Below are 17,823 nucleotides of genomic sequence, written 5' to 3'. Positions count from 1 at the left end.
TAAGAATAAGCAGAAAGAAAAATTGCATCTTAAGAAAGCAGTTACCTTCCCCAAAAGGCAGAAACAAGAACTGTCTCAGCCATATCTTATCACAGCTATGGTACAGCCTTGTGGTGTGAAATACCAAGGCATTTAATCAAATAAAGTAACTGGGTACCTGTGCTTTATTTGTACTTGTGCTTTTTCCATACTGTGCCATTTTCTGCATAACTTGTATACACAGCCTTTTATTTTTTACAGAACAGTACCTGTATTAGTATTACTTTCTTTTCTTCTTTTAAATGATAAATTTCCAATCAAGGTAAAAGGTGAATGGTCATATTTGTGGACAAGCTTTCCCAGCTGTATTGGGATAATGTGATTTGGAGGCTGCTTTTAACATGTATGCCAAAGCATCAGAGTAAGGGGATTAAAGTTTTTATGAGAAATGAAAGCAGGGTTACCATCCAGTGGGGTCATAACAGGAGCAATCTGATCTAGAATTATTCTGGGAGTAGGAAACCTTCCTGTATGCAGTACCCTGGCTGAAATAAACTTGCCCCAAGGACTGACTTCTCTCCTAAATAAGGTAATGGCAGTTCTTTGGGCTGGAAAGGGGAGAAGTGGCTGTCACTTCTAGTGTGAGAAAGCTTTGGCAGTGTATTCATGCTGCTGCCAATATGAGATTACTTGAAAAGCAAAGAAATGGTGTTTTATTATGTTGCTGAGCATATCTGACAGCTCCTGAACACAAAATATCTGGATTGAGGCAGTCTGTGGAGAGAAAGGCTTGATCAGTTTTCTGGCTGCAAGCATGATTTCTCCTGGAAAGGGCTAAAATGTACTTCCCATAAAAGAAAGAACTGGCCATGACAGGACCCAGGTTTCCATTGTGCCAGATTGCCTCCTCTGTTCTTTCTTGATTTTGTTTCATTAGGTAAATGATGATTAGAGTCCATAATAGATACTCCTATAATCCTTATCTTTTTTGAGAGATTGTTTTTAGTTTCTAATTTGAAACAGTCTTGATTTGGTTTTATGCAGTATAAAGATGTCTTGATGTTCAGCTGGACAAGTGAATTTTCTTTCTCTATTTTGTCTTTTTAGGAGGCTTGTGTGTGTGTTGTAGTCTAGTCTCTGATATTCCTCATGAGATCATATACTCCATATATTTTCTACATAAAGGTAAGACTAACTTGTTAACTTACTGTGCTTTATTTTGGAGAATGTCAGTGTGCTGAAAGAGTCAGAGAATGCCTTTCAAAACAAATAACTACCAAAGTCTGCAGACAATAAGCTACTGTGGCTGCTGTTTCAAGACAGCAGCTGCCTTTAGCTGCCTTTAGCTTTGGCTTTCCTGCTGTAGGGTTCCTGCCTGATGCTGAGTGAGTAGCTTCAAACCAGTGGCCTTGTAAATGGTTATTAATTTGCTCCCTTTTTCTAGCCAGACTTTCCGGCATGCTGAGCACAGACATCAATGAAATCTGTGGGAGCTTGCAGGTGTGTTGTACTTATGCCATAAGGCATTTGTATGGGAAATAGAGCCAACAGCTCTTAGCTTGAATGTCTGTTTAGAATTCCAGTTCAATGTGTCATTTTCACAGCAAGAGGTGCAACACCCACTGACTCTAAGAATAGTTGCTGTGTAAGTGGTGCTGGAGCTCTTAAAGTTAAGACCTTTGTTTGAAAATAATAAAGGGCATTGTTTTATTCCAATCAGAATAAAAATTCTCGTTATCAAGATTTTCTTATTTGATACATGGACAGAGAGGCAAATTATTTCTCAACTGAGAAGCTGCATAGTATGGAGTAACTGTTCAAGTGCACACTGTGTCTGTGTTCTACCTTAACTGATTGCTTTCTTGTGTCAGGATGCTTCTCATAGGTCAGAGCCACACATACAACTTGCTTTGCTGCTGGAATATTGTGGGATTGAGTGAACTACCTTTGTCTGTTCTTGAAGGCATTAAAAAATTGGGAAAAGTCATTTTTGGGTGTGACACACAGTGCACTGCCCTGCTGTGAAGGGCTGATATTCCCAGCCACACCTGACATGTAGCCAAAGAGTTTTTGGATTGCTTGGAGCCAACCATGGCCCTTGCACATCCTGATCTGTACTAGGAAGAAACTGAGGATAAATATGGTGACATTTCCTAGCTAAGTCTGAAATCACCTCTGTGGAATGGAGTTGTTTGGTGCAGAGCTGTTTGTGGGTTCATGTAAGATTCATCAGTTGTACAAGAGAATTTTAATAATGGTCCTGCAGCAACCCACAGAAGCAGTGGTATATTGGGTCCATTACTCACATTTTGGAGGCCATAAGCCATATTTTGAAGACATTTAAGTAGTTCAGTTTATTCTGCAGCCTCTGTAATCTTGGCTGGAAGCTTCCCACCCCTGTTAAAGCAGTCACTGCAGCATAAACAGAGAAGATGTTGCAGTTGAATTCTGCAGTGCTGGTTTTAGCTTGCATGTGCTCATGCTGGCAAGTGACAGAGTGGTGATGGGGAGTATACTGACTCACTGCAAGCTAACTTCAGCCAGTATTTTGTATGAAGAACTCTATCTTTTGACACCTCTGCCTCTGTAGTGTTGCTGTTGGTGATTTTTCTCTTGGTAGTCCTGTAAACTGTGGATCTTATCTTGAATTTCCATGCATTATTAAGTAGGATCCTGGTCATGACACCATTAGTTACTAGAATCTTCAGCTTTTCTCAGAGAAAATTTGAGGGCATTGTGTCATTCTTACTGAGTGCCAGAAGTGTGGTAGAAATCTAGATTAAAACAACAGCTGTGCTGTTGCAAAGCCCATGCAAACACAGCAGGTCTGAAATTGGCCTTTGTATAAACAGAGCTGAACTAAATTAGAGCAATAGGGCATGCAGATAAACAAAGTGGAAATTCCTTAAAGCAATTGAAAGATCACCAAAATGTGAAACACAGCTATATAAAGGATTTGTGTTTGGGTTTTTCTGGGAGAAAGGTATTTATTATCCCAGAGCACAAGCTTGCTCTGGGATGGAGTGCTTCTCTAAACACAAATGTAGGCTGCGCCTACATGGGTAGTTTTCACACACTAAAGAACTGCATTGTGTAGGTGCCAGTCTACTAAGTGTGCAGGAACTCGTTCAGGATGGATTAAATCTGTCTGTGCAGACAACCCCATAAAGCAGTCTGAAAGATCCCTGTTTGGGTCTATGGGAACTGCAGAAGTTTCTAGCTATAAAGTCGTAGGTGGATTGTAACAAATGGTGTTTATTGTTTGAGGTTTTTAAAATGTTTTTTTTTTCCCTTCAGGTTACAACAAAACTTTTACAGTTTCTCTAGAAAGAGCAGAATCTCATCAATTGAAGGAAGTGGCTTTTATGAATCTTGGTGGGTTACTTGTGTTACTTTCCTGTGTGACTGCCATTCTCTGTGTAGTAGGGAGACAAATGGCTAACTCTTCTCTGGGAGGAAAGGAATTTTTTTTTACCTTGGCTTTAGGGAGTAGTGTTATTTTGCTGCTTTTCTTCTGCTTGCCTTTTGTATTTAGCATTTGATATTGCAATGCCTCAATGTTAGTAAGCAGCTTCCTCTGAAATTGCCTCAAAACCTGTGCTGGACACCAGCTGCTGAGTTCTTTGAGTATCTCAAGTTTCTTGAATCCTACCCTGGAAACCCAAATGTACTGCTAGTGTTTCCTGTGTTAATACAGCAGCAGCTTTTAATTAACTTCTTTTGTATTTCCTAGATATAATCAATTCCTCACAGAGAAGTGGGCCAAGTTGAGAATCATGTGAAAGAGCCTCTTAAAGTAAATAAGTGATCAAGTGCTAAATTGACCACTGTTGTTTCTTTAAATAGACTATTATGTGGCTGCTTATTTGCCTGGCCAGTTCCTGCACCTCCTGAACATTCAACATCCTGACATGCTGTGCTATAGTTTGTTTCTGACAGGTATAGTAAAACTGCTTTAAGTAATGTAATTGTTGTTGTGGAAACTTGTTCATATCTCTTTACATGAAAGTTGTGTTTCTCAATGTTTCCTTATTGCATAGTGTTCTGACAAAGGAAGGATACTCAAAAAATGACATTTTTGCTACTTTCCATTTTAGAAAGAGAAGTTGAACTGGCATTTCATACTTTATGTATTTCATACTTCTTGCTTGTTATGAAATGGAAGAAGACCTTTCACTGAATTTGAAATGCTCTTCCTTGGTTTCACAGTTTCCCTTCCCCCAACTTTGCCCATGTTCTTGGTCCTCCACTGTTTTCAAATTTCACATGAGATGTAAATTTGATTTTACATTTCCTTCCTCCAATTGAGTTGCTCTAAATGTGTGTGTTTGGAGGGTGTGGGGAAAGGAAATCTGTGTTTCCTTCACCTGATCAGGCTGATGCAATTTAATTTAGAGATTCATCTGAGATCCGTGTTACTTCATTTCCAACGCATTTCCAACAAACACGTCCTTGTGGGAAGTGGTTTATTTTTGGAAGTGGGGTGCCTTTGTTTGAAAACAGAAATCTGTTGTTCTGATTGGGTGAAGGGGACATAAATTGTGGAAACTGGTGCAGGGGCAGCATCATAGGAAGCTAATACCTGTTTTGTATGTGTAATGAAATACTGTCCTGCTAAAAATGAGTGGAAAGCATCACTGCTGGATGGTGGGCCTGATTTCTCTGATGCAAGGCTCTGAAATACAGTACCTGTGTGGTACCATGGTGGTGAACACTGGTACATAAATAAAATGGTTTTGGTCTGAGGCTTCAGGAATAATTGTAGAGCAGAACCTGCCTGTTCTGGCCATTTGGATTGATGGCAAGAGATCCACCAGTAGAAATTTGTATCCTGAGTCTGCATGTGAGCAGTTCTGATCTGCACAAGCTGTACCAATAGGTGCTAATTGTAGTGTTGAACTTGTGCTACTGTCCTTGTGCTCTGCTCTGTTCCATCACATGTACTCTGATTTGCCTTGGAGCAGCATTGTGAGCCTGAAATCTCTACACTTCTCTGTGTCAGCAGTAGGGAAGGAGAGAACTGAGTATGGACTGTGCTCCTTATCTGCTTTCTTTATGGAGCCAGCACCATTCCTACTCCTCTTCAGTATACTACCAGGCAGGTAGTGCAAGAGGCAGACTCTTTCTTATTGCTGGGGGCCTAGGAATCTTAAGAGAAACACACTGGTAGCAGGCAAATTTTATGTTCTTCCTCTTTTTTGTTCTCAAACCAATGTTCTCCAGGTGAGGATGCAAGAATTGACACGTTACAAAACTGTTCCATCCGGTGCCCATGGGTGTCAGCGGCCCTGGACTGCAGTGCAGGAAGTCTGTACCATGTGAGCATCAGTGACAGTGCCTTGCTGCAGCTCCTACACAAGAGCAAACGAGACTGTGAGAGATTGGCAGCTCTGCATTGTGCCCTGCTCTACTTCCAACACACAGAAGATTTGGAAATGCAGGTGGGAAAAGAGCTTCCTCTAAATTTTTTTCCAGTGACTGGCGTCTTATACAAAGCAGGAGCAGGGCATGAATGGCATCAGCCAAAGAGAGGTCCTGATTCACCTGGCAGTGCCAAGAGGCTCATCAGCTGGGCTGCCCTAAGCCCTGATCAGCCCAGGCTGTCCTGAAAACATCTGTGTTACTATCACTACTCCATGCAAAGGTCTAACTACCAAAACCAGATTTTCTGTTCTCTCTTACAACACGTGATTAAACAGAGAGATGTGACAAGCTCCCTGTTCTCATTCTGACAGATTATTCAATGGATTTCTGAGAACCTGTCAACATGTCATTCTTTTGACCCCATTCAAGAATTTATCATTGGTAGGTACTTCTTTTCTTGCATTCTGAGTTTTTCTGCATACTCCAGTTGACACTAAAGAGAGGCCATGGCAGTACAAAACTGACTCTTATTTCTGAACTTTTTGGTTATGATTTGTGTTAACTAACCTGCAGTTTGTGCATTAAGAGACAGTATCAGTAGTTTAGAAGATACATAGACATCTCAAATCAGATTGGCAGTAAAGCTTTTCAAATGCATTTTGCTGTCTAATGGAACAAATGGATTTATCATTATTTTAGGTCTCTGGAGATTCTCCTTAGCTCCATTCTCCTCCAGCTCTAGCCCAAACCAATTTTTTCAAACAGATTTGGCTTATCATGATATTCTCTTCTAATAGGTAGTTTCTCAGTCTAGCCAGTGCAGAGTCTTTGCACAAAGGACCCCTGCAGTGCTGAGCTGTAGCCAAGCAGCTGACCCAGCCCTGCAGCCATCTGGACTTCTCTTCCTCCTTTTGTGCACAGAATGGGACCAGTTCCACAATGGAGGAAGCTGTTTCAGAGACAGCAGCAGGATTTGTCCCTAAAAAAGTGTCAGATAAGGAACAGTGAAGTGTAGTCTTGTTAACTGATAGTTTATACAATCTTGCCCTTATAAATCTTTTCACATTACATTCAGCCTCCCTGTACTGCAGACTGTGTCCAGAAACTGAGAACCTGGATAAACTCCTGCCCTACACATCACTGCAGGACTGGATTGGGGTAAGATAACAGCTGGTACTTTAATTAATAGCTAGAGGGTCTGGGTTTTTATCCCTTAGTACAGCCTATAGCTTGTGTGTCTTACCTTTTCATAGATATGCTACAAATTGATACCTTTATGCCTGTGCTTTATGCCTGTTTTAGTTTGCCAAGTCTTACCCTTGGTGGTGTTTTCCATGAGGCAATTTTTTGTCAACAAATAAAAGCATTTGCAAAACCAAGAACAGTTATAATAATTGAATGAATGGTTAAATATCTCAGTTTTCATAATGAAGTATTAATTTATTCCTTATCACATGAGGTTTATAGTGAATACAGAATACATTTCACCAGCAAAATCATGCACTTATTTCCAGGACAAACAGAATCTGTAGAGTTAAGATTTACAAGTAAGCTTGAAGAAGTAAAATAACTTCAAGCAAGACTTTACAGTTAGAGCAAATAGTGTCTTAATTTCTCTGCAGTGACACTGTTCTAATATATTGTTTTTCTTAAAAATAAGGGCACAGTTTTGGCTAGCTAGCTAGTTTCCTGGAGGAAGTGGGTGATGGAGATTAGATGCCCCATGTTCTATGCTAAATTGTAAGACTATAAATATTTTTTCTGTATTTATAGGCTGTCCCTGGAGTAATATGTGCCACAGACATTATTTCTCTGCCTGTGTTAGAGGTAAGTTCTGGTATAAAACCACATTTGTATTTGCAGATTTGTAGCTGCTTTTTTTGTGGGTTGGGGGTGTGCTAAATATTAATGCAGCAGTATCCCCACAGACCTACCCAAAAATAGATGTGAACAGAAAATTGCCCTGTTGGAAATGATTTATGCATTTACTAAAATATCAGTTAATCAGACTCAAAGATGGTGGGGTGTTTTTTCCCTTTCTGAAGACACCTTTATTCAGCAGGGAGGATTATCCACAAATTAATTCTTTTTAATCAGATTGATACTGCTTCACTTTATGACTTTGGTAGCTGAAGGCAGAAGTGGCATAACAGACCAGTAGGATTTCTACACATGCCCACTTTGAGGGCTATTTCATTGTGCTGCCATTGGTGTGCATGGCTTGTGACCCTCTTACTTTGTTTTGTCCAGAGCATCTTGTGATTGCAGTGATGTCAGGCTTTGGCTACTCAATCTAGACAAATTGCTGCACAGCCTGGAAAGGGCAGTGCAGTATGGGGAGAGCAGGATAGGTTGTTTGGGTAGGAAATTGTACTTTCCATTGAAAACAGCATGAATGATTCTTCTTGTCTTCCCATTCCACTCCCTCAGCTCCAGTTTGGAGAAATTCTTGAAATTTTCCTAAGCACTCCCCTACAAAACCTGAAACAGAATTTTTATAAGCAGTTTATTGTGGAGAACTAACTGGAAGAATATGGAGTTTAGACACATAGGATTAGACTCTGGATACCTGACAATGTTGTTCCATGTAGCTCTTTAAAGATGTGTTTATAATTAGTCATAAAGCATCACTGTTCACAAAACCTTTTAAAAATCAGTGAAATTGCCACTGCTCTCTCACTCTGCAGCAGTCAGTGCATCACAGCTGTGCTGCACACATTCCTAGGGTTGCTGTCAGGGAATAGGGCTTTGCATGGCTTTGCTTGGAAAGGCTGCCCTGAGAACTGGGACACCTGGGAAAATCAGATCTTGAGAAAGTTTGTGTGCAGATAATCCCTGTAATTCACTGAGGTCAAGTTAGCAGGGCTTTAATTTGTCTGAGATTGAACCTCCAGCCCCTGGGGGCACATGCCTTTAGCAGCTATACTTCCTGATTGTGGAACTCATTTCCTATTTCTGTCTGAAACCTAAACAGATTGAAAAGGTCAGAGTTGAGCTAAAGACAAATATTTCCTGCTACTTTTGATGGCAAATTGCTGTGACTCTTGCATGAGGACAAAGATGCTAATGCACAGGGTAAGATTTAATGCTCTGGACGTTTTGTACCGCACCAGTGTCACAAACTCACCACAGCTTGAGTTTAAGTGGTCACCTGGTGTTTCAGTTGGTGCATGTTGGCATCAGGAGTCAGGCCCTGGTGACAGACTGGTTCTACAAGTAGTATTTCTGTTCCAGAGATTTTATGGCATTTCAGAGGAAAAAATGGTTAATTGCTACTCTGAGAACTTTTTGGAGTTCTCAAGCCCATGACAGCTTTTGGGAGGTCTATGCCCATATTCACATTAAAAAATTGTTCTGTTTGGGTATCAGGTGTTTTTATCACTAAATTCTTGTTCATTAAGGTATACTGAGAAAGGGGGAACAGTTAGTCCAATTGTCCAAAAGCTCTATATAAGGATTGCAGTTAAAAAGTCTAATTTCCCCCCCTTTTTAAGCACAAACCAAACTTATTTGCAGGGTGCAAATAAGTTCAGCTGGAAAGGGAGAAGGCAGGAGGAAGAAGGGAAATAAAGAAAATAGGAGGAGGTCCAGGGGAAGAGTGGAAATTTATAGTGTAAGAAATTGTCAGAGCAGCAGGAAAGAGTTTCTCCCCTGTGCTGTGCTGAGCCCCTGGGGCTTTCCAACTCTCTGAATGCCATCACTGCTGGGGAGACACTGCACTACAGTCCAGAGAGACATGGGCCTCTTGAAGGGAACTGTCACCCCACATCTTTTCCAAGGGGTGTAGCAGAGAGCTCTCTGTCTTCAGCTGGAAACCCACTGCTTATGAAAGGCTTCAAGGGAGCTTTTTGTGTATTGCAAACTGGGGAGGCCTTGCTTTGACTTCTGGTAATACAATGTCTTTTAAGTGTCATGCTTAGGTGTTAATTCTTGACTCTCTAGAAATGTCTCCTAAATAAACACCTAAGATGAAGAAGCCTTCTCTTTTTAGTCCTCGCCCTGGTGATCCTCTAGAAATAATAGATTTAATTGAAAAAATCCTTTACTTTAAACTTTTGACTTTTTAATGAGGCTTGATACAATGAAATTTTGGGGGATTAAAAGCAGACAACACTCAAGCCTACCACTTCCTGTTTGAAATGTCTTATATGAAAGAAAATTGCTGTCTTGCCTTCCCCCTGCCACATATCCAAGTCCAATGTGGCCTGAACAGTTCTGCAGTGGTGGTGCTGTTGCATGGATTGGTCACTAGATGATACCCTTATGCTGTATTTAACATTCCTCTGCTTTCATATGGGGAACATTTAGGCAACATTCTGCAGTTGTAGGTTGCAGATCTCATGAGTGAACATATGGTGCCATATGTGATCCTAGTTTGCAGCTGCTAAGTATAACTAATATGAAGCAAAACCCAAGATTTATTGTCTCTGCTGCAGCTACAATAATAAAGTGACAATAGGCACTGGCAGCAAGAGGAAAGTGGCTGGCAGGATTGAGTCTTTGAAATTTATTTTCCTTGACAAATTATAGTTTATAGTAGGAAGTTCTTTTTGAGTTTCTTCCTTTTGAGGTTTTCTTTTAAGGTGATTGTTTTTGTAGGATAGTTGAGAGGAGAGAGCAAAATCCAGTGCAAGTGGAGGAATACTGTGAATTCAAAGCTCTCTTTATTCAAATATCATTACTGTAGTGTCTGTGTTGGGAGATAATGTATGTTCAGAGGGGCAAGAACAGCTCATACCATCTCTTGTTTTTTAACTGTCAAAAAGAACTGCCTTAATCTCATCTCTTCCTCAGCAATGCCCCCCATTGCATCTTACCCCCCTTATAAACAGCAGCTTCAAATTTTTATACCCAGTCCGAGAACTAGCTCAGGAAACTGGTGTGGTTTTGTTTAGATTTTGATCCCCCTGTCTGTTCACAGCTGAGTTTAGATTAATTTTAGCATTAGAGTAAAATGCTTTAGAATTGCTATGGAAATTTTTGGATTTGTTTCTTTTCTGGGATGAAGCACTGTTACTTGGGGTTGGTAAATGGATGTTTGCAATCTAAGTCTTAGTGCAGCTGTCATGGCCATGGTGGTATTCCTCTATTTGGAACTGCTAGAAACCTCAAATGGGATTTATTTGACCAAATGTAAACATTTACATCTAAGTTAGTAGCCTAAGGCCCTTTTTACAGTCAGAGGAAGTCTAGACAATATGCCCAGTGTAGTCTGTGGTGCAGTTCTTCCCATCTCAAACATGTAAATAGGTCAGATGAATTGTGACCCAGAAATAGTTGTTCCTTCCCAGGCACAAAATCTTGACCTCAAGTCAAGTAAGTGCCATTCCATCAAGAGAAATTAGTTTTGATGCTTTGGTTTAATTTTTTTCACTTAGATTGTTTTTACACTAATCACATCTTTGCAGTCATTTAGTGGGAGGGTGATGAGGTATTCCTTTAAGAGGACAGCCTATATTCATGCTTCCTTTGCAACACTTTGCAGTTCCAAAACTCCAAAGGCTTCTGGGAGAAACTCAACTCCAACCTGGAGAGTGTGAAGTATGCAGAGCCACACTTGCACTACCACAGTAAGGTGCTCAGGAGGGAATGGTGCAGCCTTTCAGAAGAGGTGAGTGAGAGGCCCTGGAACTCCCCAGAGCTGCCTCTGAAATGGGGATTTAAAGTCAATCATAGCTGAACTGGCTTTTTTATTTTGAAGATAAATAAATGGGAATCTGATTATCAAAAGTGCTAAGACTTGCAGTCATTTCATCTAAGGTGATTGCCTCTAAGTTTTTTTCTCTTAAAATAATGCAAGAAATTAAAGAAAAGCAGAGCTTATTTTGTATTGTCGTGAGGTTTACATGTGTGTGAGTGTGTGAGAGCACAGGCACTTGGAAGATGGTGTGAAGCCCCACTGTGTTCTGTTTCCATTCAAAGAGAAAACCAAATTAATTTTTGATCTTCATTCTGTCAGGGAGTATTTTATTTGGTCTTCTGTTTTGTTCATTTTGGGAATTTTGTTTGTTTACAAACCAGAGAGAGGAGAGAAGAACCACAGCATATTTGAGGAATATTTTTGAAAATGCCAAAAAGTACGTACTGGTTTATATTATATTTACCCCTTCTTATTTTGCACAAATATGTTGGAGGAATTAATGTGCTATTTAATTAGTTGTTTAGGTATTTGATTAAAAGATAACTTTTTTATCTTTAAAGAAGATTATCCTGATGAAAATCAGTTATTGGAATCCTTGTAATCACTACAGCATGATCTGAAATACAGGTCTCTAGAGCTAGGGAATTTATGGTAGATGTGAAGTCATTCTCATACGACCTAGACAGATAGAATTTTTTAAAGCTATATAGTATTTTTACTACATTTAGTCACATGGACTGTTCTCAGATGTCTTTAGCTGTCTTTGAAAGATCAAAGGCTCATTTGAGTTTTTAGTGATGTTATGAAAGCCTTTAGAGTATTGCATATGAAACACACTGATTTTGGTTTCAAACCCCAGGGTGCTTTCTCATCTGGACACTTGGGACTCTGGTAAGTGAAACCTTTCTTGATGTAAGATTTAGGTTTATTAGAATGTTTCCATCCAGCTGTTGTTTGCTAAAAATGAGTTGCTATGTGTGTTTTCAGCTCAGAAGAGTTTGAGGTTTTAAGATGAGAAGAAAACTTTCATGTACTGACCAGGAAATGCTTGAAAATAAAGTCCTTAGTTCATATTGGATCTAACAACATAAGCAGTAAAATGTGGTCTGCTAAAGAATATCTTCAGGATTTTTCTTGTGGAGCAGAGTATCAATGACTCCATGTTACTGTTGAGTTTTGTCCACCTGTAGCTGCCTTTGCAAGATCAGAACTTGTGCAGGAGATTAGGCTGGTTAAAAAACATGGTATAGAGAGAGCAGGTGTAACGAATTTCTTTAGGCCAGAAACACTTGAGATTTTTTGATGCTCAGTTCCTCTGTCACAAATAAGTAAAACTGAATTTAGTGGTGTATTATGTTCCTGCTGTTCACACATCAGTGCCTTCTACATGCCCTGCCATGTGTGCTGTGACATGAAGCTCATGTGAGTGCTGCTTGGTGCTTTTATTACCAAGAATTCTCAGCGTACTCATTCCCAGCCCCTGACAGCAGTCATCTGTGTCACTGCTACTTACTGCAATGGGCTCTGACTTTGAGAGACTTTGTATCAACTTTGTGAACCTCAGCTTTGTGTTTTCAAAGGTGCTTATTAAGAAGTCAGATGTTTAAATGTTACCAGATAATTTCTAAATAGCTTCTATCCAGTAACAAGCATCTTTGTAGTGTTTCCCTGTAGATTTGTCCCTGAGTCCTTTAAAATCAGCATCACAGGTCTTTGTGCTGCTAAGTGGTGGTGTAAATATATTTGAAGGTGGGCAAAAATAGGAAAATTTTGAAAGAGTTCAGCACTTGGTTCCATAAAATCTTGAGCTGGTTTTATCTGTATCAGGAAATAGAGGATTGGTTTTCTTCCTTTGTTTTAGTAGAAGCACTGAGTAGGAAATACAGGTTATGAATTTCAGCAGATGCTGTGATCTCCTTCCATTTAGTTAGAGAAGTTGTGTTCTTTTCATAGTGGTCTACAAATCTGAGTACCAGAAGCAGATAGAGCAGCATGGGAGAGAATCAGTGGGAGGTGATTCCCTGAACAATTTACTTTCTGTCTGGCCATTTTCTTGGAAAACCCACACAGCTGCTGGAGTTTGTTTGTAAATGACAAGATCTAAGTAGCACATCAGCACTGGTGTTACCAGAATGGTCTCTCTGCCTTTTTGCTCACTTGAGTCACCACTCTGTGATAACTCTTACTTAAATGTCAAAGAGAAGAAGAAGTGAATGGCAGACAAAGGGTTATTTTCCATTTCTGTATCCTCCTATTCAGTCCATGGTTCTTCAGTGTCTTAGTTCTGTATCAGAGTAGGTCAAACCACAGCTTCTGTTTGCTTGTCTGCTCCTAAGTCCTTTTGAAGCTGGTGGAATGCTTGTGCTATTTCTGTAGTGCCATGTCCTTGACTGATTGTTGCTCTGTTTGTTCCAGGGGCAAGGCTGGTCCCTCTCTTTGAGGAGGAGGATTATCAGCAGCAGCTGCTCATGGGACTGGTATGTTGTGCTGCTGTCAGTGTGCACTAGAGGACGCACAGGCTCCACAGATGTGTCAGGAGGGACCTTCCAAGTCCCAGTGCTGAGTGGAAGCTCACTCAGGGTAGCTATGGGGCAAACATGGCATTTCCTAAGTTTTAGAGTTCATCTAAAATATCATGATAATATCATCATAATTATATTATCTTATCAGGTCATTGTAAGGCATAGGGGAAAAACAGGAATAGAAAGCTGATTTGTCAAAGTGCTTTTTCCCAATATAACTTTGGAAACTGGGAGGTCATTTAATCTGTCAGCTATTTTTGGACTGCTTTATGCCTTTAAAACATATATAAGTGAATTCCTCCCCCTCCATTCTCTCAATTTGATGAGCAGAGATCTTCTTGCTCCTCAATTTAACAGCTCTTTTACTGTTTCTTTTTCCTTCTACCTCACTTCTGAGACTGCTATGTCCATTCTGAGGTCCCTTCCTTTCCACTGTTTTTGCCAGTGATCTCCCTAAAGGATCTACCATCTATATGCTTCCGGGAAATAAATTCTGTCTCAAATCCCTAGCTGACCTCTGTCTAAATACATGTCTTGGCTTATCCCTTGTTCTCTTACTTTTAAAATCAACCAACTCTTCAGTATGCACTGGAAGATCACAGCAGTGAAGAGCAGATCAACCCTGTCCTGTCCACATCTGAGGCAAATTTCCTTCTTTGCAGTGGTCTCCCTGTTTCCAAGTTTTGCCTCTCATTCTCTGCAGCTTCTCTACATTCCTTTCTCTCTGTTTATTCAGACAGATCCAAAAAACAGGTCAGTTTCTCTATGCCTCCCTCATGCCTGTATTGCTGTATTGACACAGTGAGATTAGTCTGTATACAAGTTCCTTGAGACAGGGATTTTTATTTGCTCTAGTTTCACTCAGCTTCTTAGTAACTCTCAGAAAAGAGCCAGCATGGACTTGAGTTGCAATCTGAAGCTACATGAGGTCAGCAGATGTTTCAGAAAGGAGAGACTAGGGAGTGGCATGGACTCTATGTTAACAAACACTCAACTCTAATGACTTCACAATTAATGTTTAACCTGAAATTGCTATTAATCACCCTGGTTCTCAGTTCTTGGCAACTACCACAAATTGTACTTGTGCTAGTTCTCTCTTTCATAAAATGTCTCAGGTTTATTTGTTTGTAATAAGTACTTATATTCTTAGAATCCAGTGTTATTTAAATCCTTTCATCCAGTTCCCTTGGCTTTGCACAGAGAGGTGTGAGAACTGTAAGTTTTTTCTTTTCAGTATCATGGAAAGTTCAGCTTAGTATTCATTTTGCTGAATTTGCACCAAGTAACCATTTTGAATATTCACATCTGCTGATGAGTTTAGCAAGATTGCACAGCAGCTTGGGGTTTCACTCTGAAGTGGAGTTTTGTACTGGGGAAATGTTTTGTTGCACCAGTGCCTATTGATCAGGCCCTGCACCTGCTGCAGTTTTTGTGTTTCTTTGAAGATGCCCAACAACAAAAAATTTTTGGCTTTTTTCCTAGATGGTTGCTCAGCTGAAGGATCACCTTATGAGACATCTACAATATGTTGGAAAAAAGAAGATTGACCAAATAGTTTTGGATTATGTTGCAAACCTGGTTAGTTTGGTTTCATAGTCACTATTGTGAGCAAGTGTGTATTTGCTGGATTGTAGGTTCTTGGGTGTGTACCAGTTGTATATAGCATATATTTGGTGGGAAGATTTTTTTAAAAGATATTTAAATATATTTTTCAGCCTAATATTGTATAAATGCATAAAGAAAATTAATATTATTTAAATATTATTTAAAAAGTATTACCAGTCACTCAGAATACAGAAGAAATGGTTCCATTTACAGCTTGTCTACTCCCAGAAATAAAATGATAACTCATCCTGAAAGTTTAAAGCTGTTAGATCCATTTGGTTTCCTGTAGAACACATTGCTGCAAGTCTTGAATAATGAAAGTGCCACCAGGGGAAATAAAAAATGAACAAAAAAAGATGTCACTACAATGTGACATGTGGGTAAATCACCACCACTCCTACACAGTGCCTTTGGTGGGCTGTGTGTGTGACAGGAGAGTTTTGCATGAAGAAATCTTTGTAAACTACTGTGAAAATTTGCCTTCTAAATTCTTATTTTTCTGTCTTTCATCCTCTTAAGAGACCTTTAAAAAAAAAGCCACAAAAACCATACCTTGTGCACAGAAGTTATCTACTTGGTTTTGTCTGTCTCAAGATCACATCCTTTAAGTGCAGAACGCAGAGTTCTCAAAAGCTTGCATGGCAACTCTAAATCCTGTTCTTTGTGCCAGTGTTCAGTGAAAACTCCCCACAGTGCTGTGTTCTAGGGATGAAAACCTTGGGAAACTTCCTTGGGGCTACTGATGCCTGCATCTGCCCCAAAGTGTGTGTGAGTCACTCACTCTGTCAGTGTCACAGCGTTCTCTGAACCCCTGCAGCCCCACTGCCCCTCCTCACTTTTCAGGCCTCACTTTGACAACTTCACAAGTTGTTTCACTGGTAATTGGCAGACTTTTATGTATCTGTGTAGGAAAGAAACTGAAACTAGTGGTTGATTAAAACAGGAACAGTACAACATGAACCAAAGGTCTGTACCTAAAAATGGTGCTGAAAAAAGCCCAAGTGGAACATTTCTTCTCCTTTTATTCAATTTCTAATAACAATTTTTTCACTTTTAGTAAAAACTAAGATAAAAAAAGTGAAAACATTTATTCAACCTTGATCTGCAAGGCTAAATTATTATAGACAAAATCTTGCAAAACAAATCTCAGCCCTCCCCACAAGCAAACTCTCAGGACTAATTCTCTCAACTCAGTTGACAGGCTTATTCTTAGAAAAGCTACTATAAATGAAGATAAAGTGCCTCTAAAAGTTGCTTCTGCTTTCTGCTGGTGCATCTTAGGCACTGTTTGAAAATCTTTAGAAATTATTTCCTTTTTAACCTTAGGTTTCCCCTCATCCTAATTAGAAATTCATACATCTCAAACCTTTCCATATCCTAAATGTTTTAGAGTTCTTCAGGGGAATGAACTGGTTTGAGTCTTCCAGCAGTTCTTCTGTAGCATCAGCAGTGAGTAACAGAGCTATTGAAACTAATGAAACAGGAAGAGACTTGAAGTTTGTCTGTTTACTTTCCTAAGATATTTTGCATTACATTCAGGAGTGGCTGAGATGAGGCTCCATGTTGTGTAGTCACTGTGTAAATCAATTTCAGAAGAAGTCAGAGAAGCCAAAACTTGGGAGCACTGAGAGTTTCTTATAAAACAAGCAAAGGCTGGCTGCTGTCAGAGAACTGTGTGTTCTTGTCTACAGAGAAGTGAAGTGGGGAAGTGTGAGTGACACACCTCAGTGGGAATTCCTTGTTTGCTGAGCAGCTCTGCAGAGCTGGGTTGTGCCTGGTCCCAGTCCATGTGCCACCTTTCCTGCAGTGGTTGTTGTGTGTCCATAAGCTCTCTCTCCTCTGCAATCACTTTACCTTAGCTTTGCTCCATAGCTGTTTCTCTCATCTTTTTATTTCAGTGAAGCAGGAAAGAGCAGCAATAACTTACAGAAGCAGTGTGACATTTTCTGCCCTGACAGCAAGTGGAAGGGGAGGCAGGGTGAGCAGGCAGCCTGTGGCACAGGAAACAGGCAGACCTGAGTATACTGCTGAAATTTCTCTGCATGTCCCTGCAGTAGCTGCACATTTCCCCTGATGTCTGTAGGCTCAGCTGCAGAAGACAGACAGACACCATTTGGATTTGAGTTTCCTTGTGAGGAGGACGACTGTGTCATACTACTGCACAGGAGGGGATCTGAAAGACAGCAAGACCTTGTCTCACTTCCTTTTCTCCTTTGCTCCTGGTTCTTTTCTTTGACTTTCTTTGGCTTTACAGTCTTTCCTGTAGAAACAGCCAGGGGAGCTGAGCACTTGTAGTTCCCAATTACAGGGGAACTTCAGTTTCCTTGGCACCGTTGCCTGGAACTGTGGATGTTTCAAGACAAGGTGACAGCACTGTCAGCCAAGGCCCTCCTGCACGTGCTGTCTTGCTGATGGTCATGTGCTCTCTTGCTAGTTTAGAGCACTCCAAGGGAAATGCCTTCATGTATGTGCCCCAAAAAACTTCTCATTGTGTGTCTGTTATTCAGGGGAAAATGGCCTCCCCTGCTGTGAGTGCAGCTCTTAACTTGGCTGCCCCAGCCACCCACTGCTAACCTTGGACAGGAAGCTGCCTGTGCTCCTTCCATCAGACAGATAATGCTGCCTTTCTCTCATGCACATTATCTTGTGTGGTATGCTCTGAAAAAAAAGATTGAGACGTGGATTATCTTTCTGTATGTATTTCCTACAATG

The 17,823-nt window shown here is 40.3% G+C and overlaps 1 protein-coding gene across 2 annotated transcripts in view; it reads left to right on the top strand.

Annotated features, from left to right (window-relative positions):
* GSAP (gamma-secretase activating protein) overlaps window positions 1–17,823 on the top strand; it is a 45,652-nt gene that overhangs the window by 18,345 nt on the left and 9,484 nt on the right. For both annotated transcript variants that reach the window (XM_058022974.1, XM_058022975.1), the window contains 12 exons: window positions 1,087–1,164; window positions 3,277–3,354; window positions 3,826–3,918; window positions 5,203–5,420; window positions 5,715–5,784; window positions 6,419–6,501; window positions 7,117–7,170; window positions 10,829–10,954; window positions 11,365–11,420; window positions 11,844–11,875; window positions 13,400–13,461; window positions 14,989–15,084. In XM_058022974.1, coding sequence (XP_057878957.1) covers window positions 1,087–1,164; window positions 3,277–3,354; window positions 3,826–3,918; window positions 5,203–5,420; window positions 5,715–5,784; window positions 6,419–6,501; window positions 7,117–7,170; window positions 10,829–10,954; window positions 11,365–11,420; window positions 11,844–11,875; window positions 13,400–13,461; window positions 14,989–15,084 — 1,046 coding nt within the window. The remainder of the gene's footprint in view (window positions 1–1,086; window positions 1,165–3,276; window positions 3,355–3,825; window positions 3,919–5,202; window positions 5,421–5,714; window positions 5,785–6,418; window positions 6,502–7,116; window positions 7,171–10,828; window positions 10,955–11,364; window positions 11,421–11,843; window positions 11,876–13,399; window positions 13,462–14,988; window positions 15,085–17,823) is intronic.

The sequence above is a fragment of the Melospiza georgiana genome, chromosome 4 (genome assembly GCF_028018845.1).
Source record: "Melospiza georgiana isolate bMelGeo1 chromosome 4, bMelGeo1.pri, whole genome shotgun sequence".
NCBI classification, from domain to species: Eukaryota; Metazoa; Chordata; class Aves; order Passeriformes; family Passerellidae; genus Melospiza; species Melospiza georgiana.
Note: the sequence above shows the minus strand (reverse complement) of the source record. Positions and strands in the feature narration are given on the sequence as shown.